Here is a 16,378-nt window from a genome sequence, read left to right as displayed (position 1 = left end):
TATCTTGTCAAAGAATTTTGAAGTGATTATGTGTGTATACGCCATCGGTAAGTGAACATGAGTTTCTTCCGCAGAAGGATTTCCCAGTTGAAGAATTTTGTTCTCTTCAAATATTATGTCATTTTGTAGGAATTCTTTAATGGCAGTCTAGACGTGGTTTTCGGTAAAAGTCAGCATTGACATTTGGACCACAACAAATCTTTAAAATGCATTCCCATGATTTGTCCAATTATCATCTTGAAAGCACATTACCAAAGCAGGAATGCATTCTGAAAATAGGCCAGGTTATTTATATTTTACAGATAACAGTCGGGAGTTTAGAATGTACAATGTCACTTTTATTTACAGGATCTACTCAAGCTTTCACCAGGAAGGAAATATGGGGCAGTAAAAGAGTCCATTTTCTTACACCTCAAGTCATGGTAAATGATCTTTCTAGAGGAGCTTGCCCTGCTGCTGAAATAAAGTGTCTAGTTATTGATGAAGCTCATAAAGCTCTTGGAAATTATGCTTATTGCCAGGTAATTTTGTTAAAAAGTATTTTATAGTGTAAATATATTGATGAAGAGCATTTGGGGGAATAATTATTAATGATGGAAGTTACTGATGGTATTATTATGAAAAGCCTTATATCTATTATCTCAACAGATGGCGATAAATACTTTCCTTCATCCATTCAAATCAGTCTCTGCTGTTATTTGTTTTTTAAATTTAAACAAGACTATTAGTGTCAGATGTAGATGATGAGAGTCTCGTTGAGGCAGTGATCCACTACCATATAGTGGTAGGTAGTTAAAACAATAATAGGTGGTGATACTAGGGAGAGGGTATAGAGTAAGAGTAGAGGGAAAGTTTATTTCATTTAGTGCAAAGAGATGAATTTCACTGCCAGTTTGTGATTTTATTAAGCAGTTTCCTTGGGGACTTTTAAGTATTATTATATCTCTGTATTATTTTCTTGAGAATTGTTATCTAGAGTTGATCTCAGTCAGGAAATGGATATATTTTTCCAAGTTAAATTAATATTCAGTGTGTTAAAGTTTCTGCTTGAAAGGATCATTTTAAAAATTTTATTCTAACTCTGTGGAATTCATTTTGTACATTTAGCTTACATTTAGCAACTTTTTTTTTTTTTTTCTTTTGGCTGTGCTGCACGCCTTGCAGGATCTCAGTTCCCCGACCAGGGATTGAAGCCAGGCCATGGCAGTGAAAGCCCAGAATTCTAACCACTAGGCACCAGAGAACTCCCCTTAGCAACTTTATTTTCAAAAAATTTCTACACATTAGGTGATTTTTTTTTTAAACTACAAGGCTATGCTTTCACTGAGTACAATGAGACATGACTGACTTCTTTAATATATAAATAGCACTAAGAATTTGTACTACACTGAATATTCCAGATACAGTTTCCAACAGGCACACAGCTTGTTGAAGAATGTAGCTTCCTGGGTTACAAACACAACACCACTTCTATAAAATGCTTGAGAATCCCTCCTGGAAAAAAAGTAATGTATCAGGGACAGTTTTTCTTGTATCAGTTTTTAATTAGGACAGTTGTTCTTAAGTCTCCATTAAGTATAATGTTCTGTTTTTTTTTTGGCGGTACCTCATGGCTTGTGGTTTGTGGGATCTTAGTGCCCTGACCAGGGATTAAACCTGGGCCCTTGGCAGTGAAAGCGCAGAGTCCTAACCACTGGACTGCCAGGGAATTCCCTATAATGTTCTATCTTTAAATGTATTCTGTATCATGTTTTAAAAAACTGCATAAATAATATTTTTTGAGTATTGATCAATATTCAGTTTGAGTCTCATTGAATTCATCTTTGACATGGGTTGAAATCAGAGCAGTTTTAAGATAATCTAGTTTTAGTACCATTTGCAGTAGCAAGACATGGAAGCAACCCAAATGTGCATCAACAGATGGTTGGATTAAAAAGATGTGGCGTATGTGTGTGTATATATATATATATATATATATATATATATATATATATGACACACACACACTGGAATATTAACCATAAAAAAGAGTGAAATATTGTCATTTGCCACTCAGTGAAATAAATCAAACAGAGAAGTATAAATACTATATGATATCACTTATATGTGGAATCTAAAAAGATAATACAAATGAATGTATATACAAAACAGAAACAGACTCACAGACATAGAGCACAAACTTGTAGTTACCAAAGGGGAGAGGAAAGGGTGGAGGGACAAATTAGGGTATGGGATTAACAGATACAAACAACTATATGTAAAATAGATAAGCAACAACGATTTACTGTAGAGCACTGGGAATTATGCCCATTATCTTGTAATAATCTATAATATATAATATGCGAAAATACTGAATCACTATGCTGTACACCTGAAACTAAGACAGTATTGTAAATCAACTATACTTCAATTTAAAAAAAAATAATCTGCTTTTAGTTTCCTACCTCTAATGTGGAACTATGGGATAGTAAGAGCTGTTCCTGTGACTCAGTTTACTTAGGGGTCCTTTTTCCTTGTATTGGGGCATATGGGAATCTGGCAAATTATCCAGTATTGATTATACCAGAAGTGGGTGTTGAATTCAAACTGTAAAGCCTAGAGAGATGCTTTGGTGCCCCTTGGAAAATGTTTTAGGATTTAAAAGGGAATTTAGATTTTAAAAATTACCCCAAATTAGCCTTATTTTTTTACGAATAAACTTAATTTAAAAATTGTGAGCCTTCCACATGAAATCTAACTTCTTTAAAATCTTTCCTAAAACAAACTTTTTTCATTTCAAATCTAATTTCACATTTGTATTTAATTTTTTTTAATTGATTAATTATTTTTGGCTGTATTGGGTCTTCATTGCTGCATGTGGGCTTTCTCTAGTTGTGGCGAGCAGGGGCTACTCTTCATTGTGGTGTGAGGGCTTCTCATTGCAGTGGCTTCTCTTGTTGCGGAGCACAAGGTGTGCGGGCTCTAGGTGTTGCGGGCTCTAGGTGTGCAGGCTTCAGTAATTGTGGCACGTGGGCTCAGTAGTTGTGGCTCGCAGGCTCTAGAGCACAGGCTCAGTAGTTGTGGCTCATGGGCTTAGTTGCTCTGCGGCATGAGGGATCTTCCCGGACCAGGAGTCGAGCCCGTGTTCCCTGCGTTGGCAGGCTGATTCTTAACCGCTGCGCCACCAGGAAAGTCCCTGTATTTAATTTTTTTTCTATTTTTGTGTTATGATTTATCTTAATCTGGCAAGTGTGCACATGGATATAGCTGTAAGCCTAGACTGTGGCCCAAGCAATGGAGAATAAACTTGATCTTTTTCTACCATTTGCTCTTGAATTAGCCCTTTGAATATTTTGATTTGCCTCAGTATAGGCCTTGATGTTGTAGCTTTATGTATAGAAGAAACCCTAAAGTGTTTTTTTATTTTTTTATTATTATTATTTATTTTGCGGTACGCGGGCCTCTCACTGTTGTGGCCTCTCCCATTGCAGAGCACAGGCTCCGGACGTGCAGGCTCAGCGGCCATGGCTCATTGGCCAGCCGCTCCGTGGCATGTGGGATCCTCCCGGACCGGGACACGAACCCGTGTCCCTTGCATCGGCAGACGGACTCTTAACCACTGTGCCACCAGGGAAGCCCCCTAAAGTATTTTTGATTGGGATAGAGTATAAACCTAAATCATTTGCTCTTCAGATAACATAACTAAAGATAGTTCCATCTGCTAGTCCATCAGTACTCTAAATAAGGAACAATGATAGTGGATCAGATATACTAGCTTGTTTAACAGAATCATTTTTATTTTTGTATTGGGCAGATGAAATTAAAGAATTGTTTTTTTTTTTTTAAGGTTGTAAGAGAACTAGTCAAATATACAAATCACTTTAGAATCTTGGCTCTTAGTGCCACACCAGGTAGTGATATAAAGGTAAGTAAAATTTATTAATGTTTAAGAAAATAAGAACTTTTGTATGTGACCAGATCAGTTTTCCATTCTAGTATTCAGTTTAACGTCAGGAGTACAGCATTTCATATAAGATGCCTACCTTTTCTTCTGTGGTTGTAGGAGACTATCTACATTAGAGTCTTCAGACTTCAGTGTGCCAAAGAATCACCTAAAGCTGTTTTTTAAATTTTTACTGTTTTATTTTGAAATGACTTTAGACTTCCAGAAAATTTGCAAAAATTAAAGTCTGTATATCCTTCACTCAGCTTCCCCTAATGTTAACATATTACATAACCATAGTAAAATTATCAAAACCAGGAAATTAACATTGGTACAATACTAGTAACTGATCTGCAAATCTTATTTGACTATTGCCAGTTTTCCCACCAGGGTCCTTTTCTGCTCTGGGGTCCATTCTATGATCCCACATTGCATTTAGTTGTCACGTCTCCTCAGTACCTTCCAGTCTGTGACAGTCCTCATTCTTTTCTTGTCTTCCATGACCTTGATGCTTTTGAAGAGTAGGTGCCAGTTATTTTGTAGAATATCCCTCAATTTGGGATTGTCTGATGTTTTCTTATGATTGGAGTGAGGTTCTGTATGCATTTTGGGCAAGAATACCCCAGAAGTGATGTTGTACCTTTCTTAGTGCATTGTATCCGCGAATACATGATGATTTGTCTTATTACTGGTGCTGTTAATTTTGACTTGGTTCAGATGATGACTTTCTGGTTTCTCTATTGTAAAACTACTGTTTTTCCCTTTTTACTTAAGTCTGTTGTGGGGGAGATACTATGAGACTATGTAAATATTCTGTTTTAGCATCCAATGATGGTTCTTGCTTGCAACAATTATTTCTGTGCTGTTTGCCGAATCATTATTTCCTCTTTCCCTCATTTCTTTTACATTTCAAAATTTGAATTCTTCTGTTGTGAAAAGCTGTCTTCTCTCCTCATTTATTTTATTTATTTATTTATTTATTTATATTTGCTGTACGCGGGCCTCTCACTGTTGTGGCCTCTCCCGCTGCGGAGCACAGGCTCCGGACACGCAGGCTCAGCAGCCATGGCTCACGGGCCCAGCCGCTCCACGGCATGTGGGATCTTCCCGGACTGGGGCATGAACCCGTGTCCCCTGCATCGGCAGGTGGACTTTCAACCACTGCGCCACCAGGGAAGCCCCTCCTCATTTATTTTTAATTCAGGTCTTTACATCAATATGGACTAATGGATATATATATATATATATATATATATGGATATATATATATTTTTTATTGGCTACAATCCAATACTATCATTAATAATTTTGATTGTTCTAGATTGGACCATTGAGAGTGCCTTGAAGATGGCTCCTGTGTCCTTTAGAATGCACTTTTGTTTGTTCGTGTGTTTGTTTTGAACACTTCCTAACTTACTGGCATCACAAGATATTTTATGATCATTTAGTGTTTTTCCAGTCCCCGCTGTGGAATCCACCATTTCTCTAGGGAGCTCAGAGGATGGTAAAAAGTTTTGAGCCCTATCCCATGCAGATTTTGAGCCTTATCCCATGACATTCTAATTTAGTAGCTCTGAATGGTCTTCTGTGTTAGGTTCTGGATAATTTCAAAAGTAGCTTTCAGTTCTGCCAAGCCATAGACTTTTTTCCTTCTGTCCATAGCCTTGATTAGTTTTAGAAATTTCTATCCTATCATTTCTGCCCAACCTTTTTTAAACATGCTTGATTGTTTTTAGTCATCAAGTCTCTGCTTAAATATCACCTCTTCAGAAAAATTCACTCTTAAGCTATGAAAAGTCAACTCTTCCTATCTTGTTATTTTTTTCTTAGTATCTATCACAATCTGTCATTCTTTTGTTTATTCATTTATTTGTTGTATTTTTGCTCCACTAAAATTGTACCTACATGAATGTAGGGATTATGTCTATCTTGGTTATGCCTCTATCACCAATTCAATACCTGGCATGTGGGAGTTACTCAAATATTTCTTGAATGAATGAATGATTAAAAATACTAAAGTCTGGGACTTCCCTGGCGGTCCAGTGGTTAAGACTCTGTGCTACCAACGCAGGGGGCACGGGTTCAATCCCTGGTCGGGGAACTAAGATCCCACATGCTGTGTGGCCAAAGGAAAAAAAATACTGAAGTCTTAGTCAATTTTATAAAATGGTCATATATTTACTCTAGAGTTTGAATGTATGTGGACATTCAGTAACTATAGTGTACTGCTGTATTAGGCATTATACTAGGTGTTGGAAATACAAAAGTGACTAAGATGTGATTCTTGCCCTAGAGTATTTTTTGTCTGAAACTAAGCCCATGAGGCTTTACTAGTTTAAAAAAAAAGAGTTCTTAATTTCTGGATACTTTCAGGATTCTTTCTTCATCCTTCCCTCCATCCATCCATCTCTCCCTTCCTTTCTTTTTTTTCATTACACCCAGTAGAACTGTGGTCTAATGGTACAGCAGTTGTTTATACCAACAGGTTTTTTGTTTTTTCTTAAATTCCCTCTTTTTACAATTAAGTTCCTTTATAAGCTTTTGGTGAATGAAATTTAGCTCCAGAAATATATTCACAGCATATATATTGATTTAAATGGAAAATATTCCACTCATTTATTTATTTATTTTTATTTTTGGCCACACCCACAGCTTGTGGTGTCTTAGCTCCTTGCCAGGGATCAAACCCGCACCCTTGGCAATGAAAGTGTGGAGTCTTAAACCACTGGACCGCCAGGGAATTCCCTCCATTCATTTATTAATAATAGATTTAGCGTAGGACATATGCCCTCAGTTTCTTAACAAGTCAGTTTGTAAAGTATTTCCAAGGTACATTTGTATCCTTTAGTAGTAACAGGACTTCTCTGTTTTCCCCATAAAAAATCAGTGGAAAAAAGTATTTGCCAGGGAATCAGGAAATCTGGGTTTTAGTTCTGGCTCTAATATTGACTGTTATATAATGTTTTGGGGATTTGGTTTGCTAATTTGAAACTTCTATTTTGTCTGAGTCTTTATAAATATTGACAAGATATAACACTACCATTGGAAAACACAAAATACATTTGAGGAACTTGTTGGACATTTTATCTCTTGGATGCTTGGCATGCAAGAAAGATGTTTCAAAAGCATTTTCCCCTATTGTGCCACTCCTGATGTGCTATAATTTGTAGTTTTAAAAAATATTTAATGATACAAATTTCTAATTTTTTTTCAAAAACTTATTGCTATTTTATTTTTGTTAGTGGCAAACTAAAAAATTTAGTAAGTAATATAATATATAATCATACTTAATTGATTTTTTTTAGGCTGTGCAACAGGTTATTACTAATCTACTAATTGGGCAGATAGAGATTCGTTCTGAAGATTCTCCAGATATTTTGCCATACTCTCATGAAAGACGAGTTGAAAAGCTTGTTGTTCCTCTTGGTGAAGAACTTGGAGCTATCCAAAAGGCATATATACAGGTAAGCCATTTTTATCATAATTCAGGGTTTTAATAAATGAACTGATAATGTAATTATTTTACTTAACAGAATCGGACTGTGAGAATGTATAGTTATAATCATTTATATAATTAATATGGTAAAAAATTCTTTGAAATGACAATTTTCAGTATGAGCGCCATGTTTTATATGTACTGGCAAACTATTAGTTAAAGAGGAAATACAAAATGATGGACCGTTTCTAAAGCCAATTTAGTTTTGTATTTTCTTAAGTAAACCTTTTAATTGCAGTATAACCAGCCCCCCCAAACATATGAACAGCATAGTACATTAAATGTAAGTGTGCAGCACAGTAAATTTTCACATAGTGAACACACCCAAAACATGTATCCAGATTCAACCAGAACTTTCTTTGTAAGGAAATATATTTTCAATATATTCCTCCCTGATCCCTTGTACAGCAGTGTTTCTCAACTGGCGACTATCTTGCCCTCTTGGTGGCATTTGGCAATGTCTTGACACATTATTGATTGATTGGTTGCGTTGGGTCTTCGTTGCTGCACGCGGGCTTTCTCTAGTTGCAGCGAGTGGGGGCCACTCTCCGTTGCGGTGCGCGGGCTTCTCATTGCAGTGGCTTCTCTTGTTGCGGAGCACGGGCTGTAGGCGTGCGGGCTTCAGCAGCTGTGGCTTGCGGGCTCTAGAGCGCAAGCTCAGTAGTTGTGGCACATGGGCTTAGTTGCTCCGTGGCATGTGGGATCTTCCCGGACCAGGGCACGAACCCATGTCCCCTGCATCGGCAGGCGGACTCTCAACCACTGCGCCACCAGGGAAGCCCTAACTTTACTGATTTCTTTTAGAGTGCTTCTTTAGGCACATGTGGTCAGCAAAGCTGATCAGCAAAGCTAGAAGAGAGGAAAGATTGAAATGTACTAAAATAGATATATTTTAGGAAATAAAACTTAGGCAAATTACATATTGCTGTAGTAGGTCTTCATCTGGAGGTCGCTTTTTACCTTCACTGTGGCATCAAGCTCAGGACCTTTTGTCTGCTGTTTCCTCTGCCTGGAATGCTCTGTCTTCAGAACTTCTCAGGCTCGGCATACTTTATCATTCAGATGTCAAGTATTACCTCTTAAAAGAAATCATCTTTGGTGGCATGAACACGTGGAGAACTGTGGGAGCCTGCATGCCCAGTTCTCCCCTGAGAGCGCCCTGCTGTCACCCATGCAGCAGTAGGCTCTGTTGCTTGCCCAACCCGGCCACCGTCTCTCCTGCTGCTTGGTTCCAGAGGCAGCCCTGGCCCAGAGCGGTCCATCCCCAGCCAGGAACCTTAGTGTGGGAAACCGGCTGCTTGGAGGTGGAAGGGCGCTGGCAAGGTCACAATCCAAGGGCCCGCTCCTCTGCATCCTGGGGCTGGATGACGGATGAGGCAGGGGGTGCCCGGGCAGAGCACAATTGCTGCTCCTCCCCCCACCCCCCAAAAAAAAGAAAGAAAGAAAGGAAGGGAGAGAGGAAGGAAGGAAGGAAAGAAAGAAAGAAACCCTCTTTGTCCACTTATATGATAGTGACCCCCTTCCATCAAAGACTCTACAAAGCATTACTGTGTTTTAGGTTCTTAAATGCATTATCATAATCAAAATTCTCTATTTTCTTTGTTCACTTCTTTACTCCTTTCTTCCGTCTATTGAATGTAAACTTTAGGAAAATAGAAACTTCATTTGTCTCAGCCACAATATCCCCAGCATCAGGAACGATGCTTGATATGTAGTATATACTTAATGAATATATTTTAAAAAATATCTATTTATTTATTTATTTGGCTATGTCAAGTCTTAGTTGTGGCACGCAGGATCTTTGTTGCGGCATGCAAGATCTTTCATTATGGCACGTGGGCTTCTCTAGTTGCAGCGTGGGCTCTCTAGTTGTGGCACGCAGGCTCCAGAGCGTGTGGGCTCAGTAGTTGCGGCATGCAGACTTAGTTGCCCTGTGGCATGTGGGATCCTAGTTCCCCAACCAGGGATCGAACCCGCGTCCCCTGCATTGGAAGGCAGATTCTTAATCACTGGACCACCAGGGAAGTCGCTTAATGAATATTTTTGAGAGAATGAATCAGTGAATGAAATTAAATGTACTCAAGGAATTTTGATTTAGTCATCACTCTACAAATATTTGCCTATGTGCTAGACTTGTTCTAGGCATTGAAGATGCAACAGAGCAAAGAATCGAGGCCCTCCTCTCATTGTGCTTAGTTTGGAGGGAGAGGAGGAGAGTTAAGAAATAAACAGATAAACACATATGTTCGTTTTTTGTTTTTTTTATAAAATAAATTTATTTATTTTATTTTTGGCTGCATTGGGTCTTCATTGCCGTGCACGGGCTTTTTCTCTGGTTGCGGCGAGCAAGGGCTACTCTTCGTTGCAGTGCACCGGCTTCTCATTGTGGTGGCTTCTCTTGTTGCAGAGCACAGGCCCTAGGCCCACGGGCTCAGTAGTTGTGGCTCGCGGCTCTAGAGTGCAGGCTCAGTAGTTGTGGCGCATGGGCTTAGTTGTTCCGTGGCATGTGGGATCTTCCCAGACCAGGGCTTGAACCCATGTCCCCTGCATTGGCAGGCGGATTCTTAACTGTTGCGCCACCAGGAAAGCCCAACACATATGTTCTTGAATTATCGCTGAATCTAATAATTGCTTGTGCTGACTCTCACATGGATTATCTGAGGATAATTGTCAAGTACTTTAAAACTTTATCATCTCTTCTGTGTTTACTTAAAAATTCATTTTAAGACAAACTTTATTTAACATATAATTTAATATATAAAACTATTTTAGTATGTGAGGAAATGTATTTGTAAAAGGATTTTAAAATAAACTTAAACTAAATTTCTTTGAAATTTGCAGATTTTGGAAGCACTTGCAAGTTCTTTGATTCGGAGGAATGTTTTGATGAGAAGGGATATTCCCAATCTAACAAAATACCAGATAATTCTGGCAAGAGATCAATTTAGGAAAAACCCATCTCCAAATATTGTGGTAGGTATTTTAAAATAAATTTTGCTGATAGACTACATTTTTACTTAGAACCAGGATGAAATGTAAATAATGATTATTTTTTGGTATATATTAGCTCATCAAGAATTCAGGGGTGGTTTATATAGTTTATAAAAACATGAAAAAGATCTAGCAGGAATACAGTTTAATGATGTGAATTAAGATAAATTTATCTTATAACTTTTAATTAAGAATTGGTCTTTTAGTTCACTTCTGTTTTGCAAAGTAAAAGGGTCATAAGAGGGTAGATTTTGACTAACTTTTAGACCCATAGCATTTAGTCTTAAATCTCCATACCGAGGTTGGATTAAGCATCACAGTAAGCTTTGTATTTTTAATCTTTATAGGAAAAAAATAGGTGGATAGGAACATATCCATCAAGTTAGGTCCAGAGTCAAAAGAGATGCTCACAAGCATGAAAAGGCACTGAGTCATTCTTGGAACTGAGAGGGAATGCATGTGCAAAAGGACAGAGGCAATTGAATGAAGGTATAAAGGAGGCAGTGAGAAAACCAATTTGCCTGAGGTAAAGGATTGAGGGAGTCAGATATGATCTAGGTTGTGACCACCTGGGAGTGCTTTAAATGTTATACTAGAAATATGGACTTTATTCTATAGTATCTGGGAAACCACAAAGGGAATTTTCTATGAAATTGCAGTGTATTATACTAGACTTTAATAAAATGTTTAAAGTTTCTGCTAGGAGTTAAAGGTTCATTAAAATTTTAAATCATAAATCTAAACCTGTTGAATTTGATCTCACTGATGAGAGTTTATGTTTTACAGAGACGTTGTTTTACCCTTTTAGGTAATTAGCGTGCTATTTTAAGCATTTATCACTATCCTGGAAACATTTAAAATGAGTGTAACTGATATTAATGCTACTAAAAATGTAAGGTATTAAATAATAGTCTGCATCTCTAATAAAGGAAAATAATTAAAATATATTCTCAATGGTCTTTTAAAGGTATTTTATTGTATAGATATACTGACTGTATGCTCCTACAAAAGGAATATATACTTTACTTTTCCTTGAGAGTAGTGGTTAAAAGCACAAGCACACTGGCCCAAATTTCCTAGGTTCAAATACTGGCTCTGCTACTTATCACCTACATGAGCTTCCACATATGTAAAATGGGCATAACAATAGTACCTACCTCCTAGGTGTTAAGATTAAATAAGTTTGTATAAGTAGTGTGCTTATAATGGTGTCTGGTGCTCCCTGTCAGATGTTACTGTGGCATGTATACCTGGTGTTAAATGTTAGTGTTAAACAGTTTGATTAAATATTTGTCCTGATGTCAGAAACATTTGTGAGGATAGGCCCGTATCTGTTTTATTTTCCCTTGTATCCCAAATGTCTAGCTCAGTGCTTGACAAATAGTAGGTGCTTATTAAATTGTTTTGAAAGACCAAATAAATCTATATACTGCTAATAATTTACCTGCAAAGAAAAACAGCATATGATAAATATCCCCCCGTTCATTTATTCTCTTTAAAATGTAAGTTTCATGTTGAATTAAATAAAGGGGCAGATTGTATATGGAAAGTACATTGACACCTTTCCATAGCAACATCTTAGGACATTCAGTAGAACCAATAAGTTCTGCATGGAACATGTATCTTCATTTCTTTCTCTGGGTAAATTTGATACATGCTTGTTTTTTCTAGGGACTGCAACAAGGCATAATCGAGGGAGAATTTGCTATTTGTATTAGTTTATATCATGGTTATGAATTATTGCAGCAAATGGGAATGAGATCATTATATTTCTTCCTTTGTGGAATTATGGATGGAACTAAAGGTAAATTATATGAAATTATTTTTAAAAGTGCTGACGTGTATTATTTTGGTTAACGATATGTATTGAGCCGTTTGGATTACTTAAGGTGCTTTATTTTAAAAAGCAGTGAAGGGGACTTCCTTGTGTGTCCAGTGGATTTCCTTGGTGGTCCTCCCCAATGCAGGGGGCCCGGGTTTGATCCCTGGTCAGGGAACTAGATCCCACATGCTGCAACTAAGACCCAGCACAGCTTAATAAATAAATAAATAAAATAAAAAGCAGTGAAATAGTTATGTAACAAATTCTTTCTTTCTTTCTTTTTTCTTCCTTCCTTCCTTCCCTCCTTCCTTCCTTTCTTTTTCTTCTTCTTCTTCTTCTTTTTTTTCTTAAACTGTGGACATGTATTTCTCACAGTTCTGGAGGCTGGGAAGTCCAAGATCAAGGTGCCAGCCCATGTTTCTTTGCTTTTGATAAATTGCTAGAAGAAAAGAAGCCATTCATTAATACATATGTGAATGTGGAACTGGAAAAAGTTGCTGGTTTTATTTTTAAATTTGAAAAATTGCATTCATTGCTATAGTTTAATTTCTTTTAAATAAATGATACATTTGATTAGTTTTGCTATTAAATTTATTGGAAAAATATTTTCTTAATTTCTGAAGGAATGACTCGGGCAAAAAAAGAACTTAGCCGAAATGAGGACTTCATGAAACTCTATAATCATCTAGAGTGCATGTTTGCACATACACGTAGTACTTCAGCAAGTGGCATTTCTGCTATCAAAAAAGGTCTGGTTTTTCTTTTAAATTTTTGTATTGTTTCCTCTTTATCAAGGTTAATTTTAAAATTATGCTCCATTGATCCACATGTCTATTTATATCTACTTATACTTCTGTAGCAATAGACCTGTTAAATGCTAAAAGATCTTATTCTTCAACTTAGGATAAATATATATTCAAGCAGTTCATAAACTTTAAATATATAATACAAGTTAGTAGTAGTTGTTACTGGTAGTGAAAATTCTCAGAACTACCAAAAACTAATTTATAGCTTAACTAAATGTGAATTTTTCCCTTCTCTTTGCTGCTGATTCTCATTTGGAGTCTTTCTCAGAATGAAATTTTCATAAAAATTCAGTTTATTTTACAGTAAGGTTTGTGTGCTACCCAGATGCTACTTACTGTTTAAATAAAAAGAAATAAGTTTTAATGAATCCATTTGAAAGGGTAATTAAAATACATTAATGTAATCGAATATGGAAAAATACAGAAAAATTTTTTGTGTTTTGTTTTTTTACAGGAGATGAAGATAAAAAGTTCTGCTATAGTCATCCAAAATTAAAGAAATTAGAAGAAATTGTAGTTGAACACTTCAAGTCGTGGAATGGTAGGTCGTATTTAATAGACTTAAGGCAAGGCAAAGTTATTGAGAAAGCTAAAACTCTGACTCATTAGTTTGTGCTAACATTTCTTATGGAGAAGATGAGCTTTTAATTATTCTGGATAATGAATATAAAAAAGCTCTGAGAAATTTTGGGAGCGTAGGCACCAGGGGAATGGTGGAAATGTTAAGAATAGGGTATTATGTGAAAAAGAAAAGTCAACCTGGGGCAGTATAAGGGAAGCAGATAATAAAACAATGTATAATATAATGATAGGGAAAAGTAAGCTAGGTGAGAAAATAGAGTCATGAAGGAGGCTATTTTATATATAGTTTTAGAGCAGACCTCTTTGTAGGGTGATGTTTGAGCTGTTACCTGATAGAAGTAAGGGAGCAAGCCTTGTGGATTTCTGTAGGAGGATCATTCCTGGCAGAGAGAATAGCAGATTCAAAGGCCCTGAGGCAGTAGGGTGCTTGGTAAGATTAAGGATCAGTAAACAAACCAATTTGGCTGGAGTAGTGTAATGAGGATGAGTGGTGTAGGCAGAGGTTGGAGAGACAGCCAGGGGCCAGGTCATGTAGGGTTTGTAGGCCATGTCAGGACTTTGGATTTTATTCTGTGCATGCTTGTGATTTGTGAAACTATTACAGAGGCATTCGGAGCAGCAGAGTGACGTGATCTGACTTATATTTTTAAAATATCACTCTCGTAGACGTTGGCCAATTAGGAGGCTATTGTAATAGTCTAAGATGATAACAGATGATGATAGTTTATACCAAGATAGTAGTACCAAGCAGCAAGGTGGTTCTGAGAAGTGGTTATAGATTCTAGATATATTTTGAAGTTGGAGCCAACAGCGTTTATTGATGGATTGGACATAGAGTATGAGAAAAAAAATCATTAGGAGTATGTGTGTGTGTGTGTGTGTGTGTGTGTGTGTGTGTGTGTGTGTGTGTGTGTGTGTGTGTGTGTGTGTGTGTGTGTGTGTTTGCAGATGACTGTATGAACAAAGAGAAAACTAACAACATGGAGAAGAAAGAGCAAATGTATTAGGATGCTTTTGAGACATCTAAGTTGAGATGTGTAGGCATTGGATAAGTGAATCTGGGTCTCAGAAGAATGCTCTGGGATATTTTTATCTATTTACATATATATAAATAAATTTTAGAGTTATCAGCATAAAGACAATATTAAAAGTTTCAAGAATGGATGTGGTCATATCACCAGCAGTACAGTTTAGGGACAGAGGGCCGGGAATTAGTCCTGCAGAATACCAACATTTAGAGTTCAGAGGGGAAAATGCCACAAAGAAGATTGAGAAAGAAACCAGACAAGTGAATTATCAGAGATGCTGAGGGAAGAGACTATTTCAGTAGGAAGGAGTGGATTGTGTTAAATACTACTGAGAGGTGTGGTCAGATGAACTAAAAAGCATCCACTGAGTTTGGCAATATAGAGTTATTGATGACTTTGGTAGAGCAGCTTTAATTGAATGAAGATATAAAGGCAGGCTGCGGCCTGTTGAAGGAGACAGGCTTTGCACTGAAAGTAGCTATTGATCTGCAGTTGGTCAGATGTAGAGTCTTGATGCTATGCTGATTCAAAGGAGGTTTATCTGGAATAATTTTCCTTGCAACAGCAGCTGCTTCTTTTTCCTTATGTATTATACATTAACTTTATTAAGTCATTTAATTCATAAGGTTGTTATGAAGACTAAATGAGTTCATAATATAAAATGCTTAGTGTAGTCTCTGGCACACACATGATGATTAACATAATATAAATCATGTTTAAGAAAGAAGGATTGTCAAAGACCCATGCAAGGTTAAAAAACAAAAGAAAGCAAATAACAAAAAACTCCACACAACTTGCAATTATTAACCAATTGCTATACGCAAGTCTACATACTTTATATTTACTGTTTCATTTAATCATCACCTCAATCCATTTTAGATATTAAGAAACTAAAGTTTAAAGAGATTAAATGACTACCATGGTCACACATCACCCAGAGACTAAGTGGTCCAGCCTCAAAATCATGTTTTTATTTATGCATTCTACTCCTCCCAAGCACAGAGACACTGGGAACAGCTTTGTGATTGACTGTTGGGTATATTCTGCAGTTTCCTTGGGGAATTTGAACATATCAATAATTTGGAGACAGAATACCATGGCCTGGATTAAGACAGTGCCTTTAGTGAGCAGAAAGGAAAGGGAAGATATACAAAATCAGTGAGAGCTCTGCAGTCCTGTGCTTCTGATTTAGAAGGTAAAGGGGAATAACAGGCGTCATGCATGAATTGAAGGACTGGTCAAAAGGTAATTTTTATTTGGTTTAGCTTTTTATTTTATGACAGCCAATGAGAGATAAGGAGCCAGGTTTATTAAGATTACTAGAAAAGGTAGGAGGAAAACCAGCAAAGATTTAAGATGCCTTAAATTATTTTTTTGAAAGAATTGTCACTCACTAGTATATAGTTTCAGGTTTGTCTTTTGAATTAGTTCTCATCTAAATGCTTTTATAGAAGTTGTAATTAAAGTATTTTTGTTATATAGCTCAAAAGACATCTGACAAGAAATGTGACGAGACCAGAGTTATGATCTTCTCTTCATTTCGAGATAGTGTTCAAGAAATTGCAGAAATGCTTTTACAGCATCAGCCAATTATTAGAGTAATGACTTTTGTTGGCCATGCCTCAGGGAAAAGCATGAAGGGTTTTACCCAGAAGGAGCAACTGGAGGTAATTATTTTTGGAAATGATGAATATAAAAATAAAATTGATTAGCTTTGCACTTACGCCTTTT

General features: G+C 36.8%; 1 protein-coding gene across 1 annotated transcript in view; it reads left to right on the top strand.

Annotated features, from left to right (window-relative positions):
* Positions 1 to 16,378, top strand: part of FANCM (FA complementation group M) — a 51,353-nt gene that overhangs the window by 755 nt on the left and 34,220 nt on the right. Inside the window, exons 2-9 of the mRNA XM_060167592.1 lie at positions 349 to 521; positions 3,827 to 3,904; positions 7,228 to 7,386; positions 10,260 to 10,391; positions 12,081 to 12,213; positions 12,855 to 12,980; positions 13,492 to 13,578; positions 16,130 to 16,314. Of these exons, the coding sequence (XP_060023575.1) occupies positions 349 to 521; positions 3,827 to 3,904; positions 7,228 to 7,386; positions 10,260 to 10,391; positions 12,081 to 12,213; positions 12,855 to 12,980; positions 13,492 to 13,578; positions 16,130 to 16,314 (1,073 nt within the window). The remainder of the gene's footprint in view (positions 1 to 348; positions 522 to 3,826; positions 3,905 to 7,227; positions 7,387 to 10,259; positions 10,392 to 12,080; positions 12,214 to 12,854; positions 12,981 to 13,491; positions 13,579 to 16,129; positions 16,315 to 16,378) is intronic.

Source organism: Lagenorhynchus albirostris, chromosome 1, assembly GCF_949774975.1.
Source record: "Lagenorhynchus albirostris chromosome 1, mLagAlb1.1, whole genome shotgun sequence".
NCBI classification, from domain to species: domain Eukaryota; kingdom Metazoa; phylum Chordata; class Mammalia; order Artiodactyla; family Delphinidae; genus Lagenorhynchus; species Lagenorhynchus albirostris.
The sequence above is the reverse complement of the archived record's forward strand: the minus strand, read 5'-3'. Positions and strand labels throughout refer to the sequence as shown.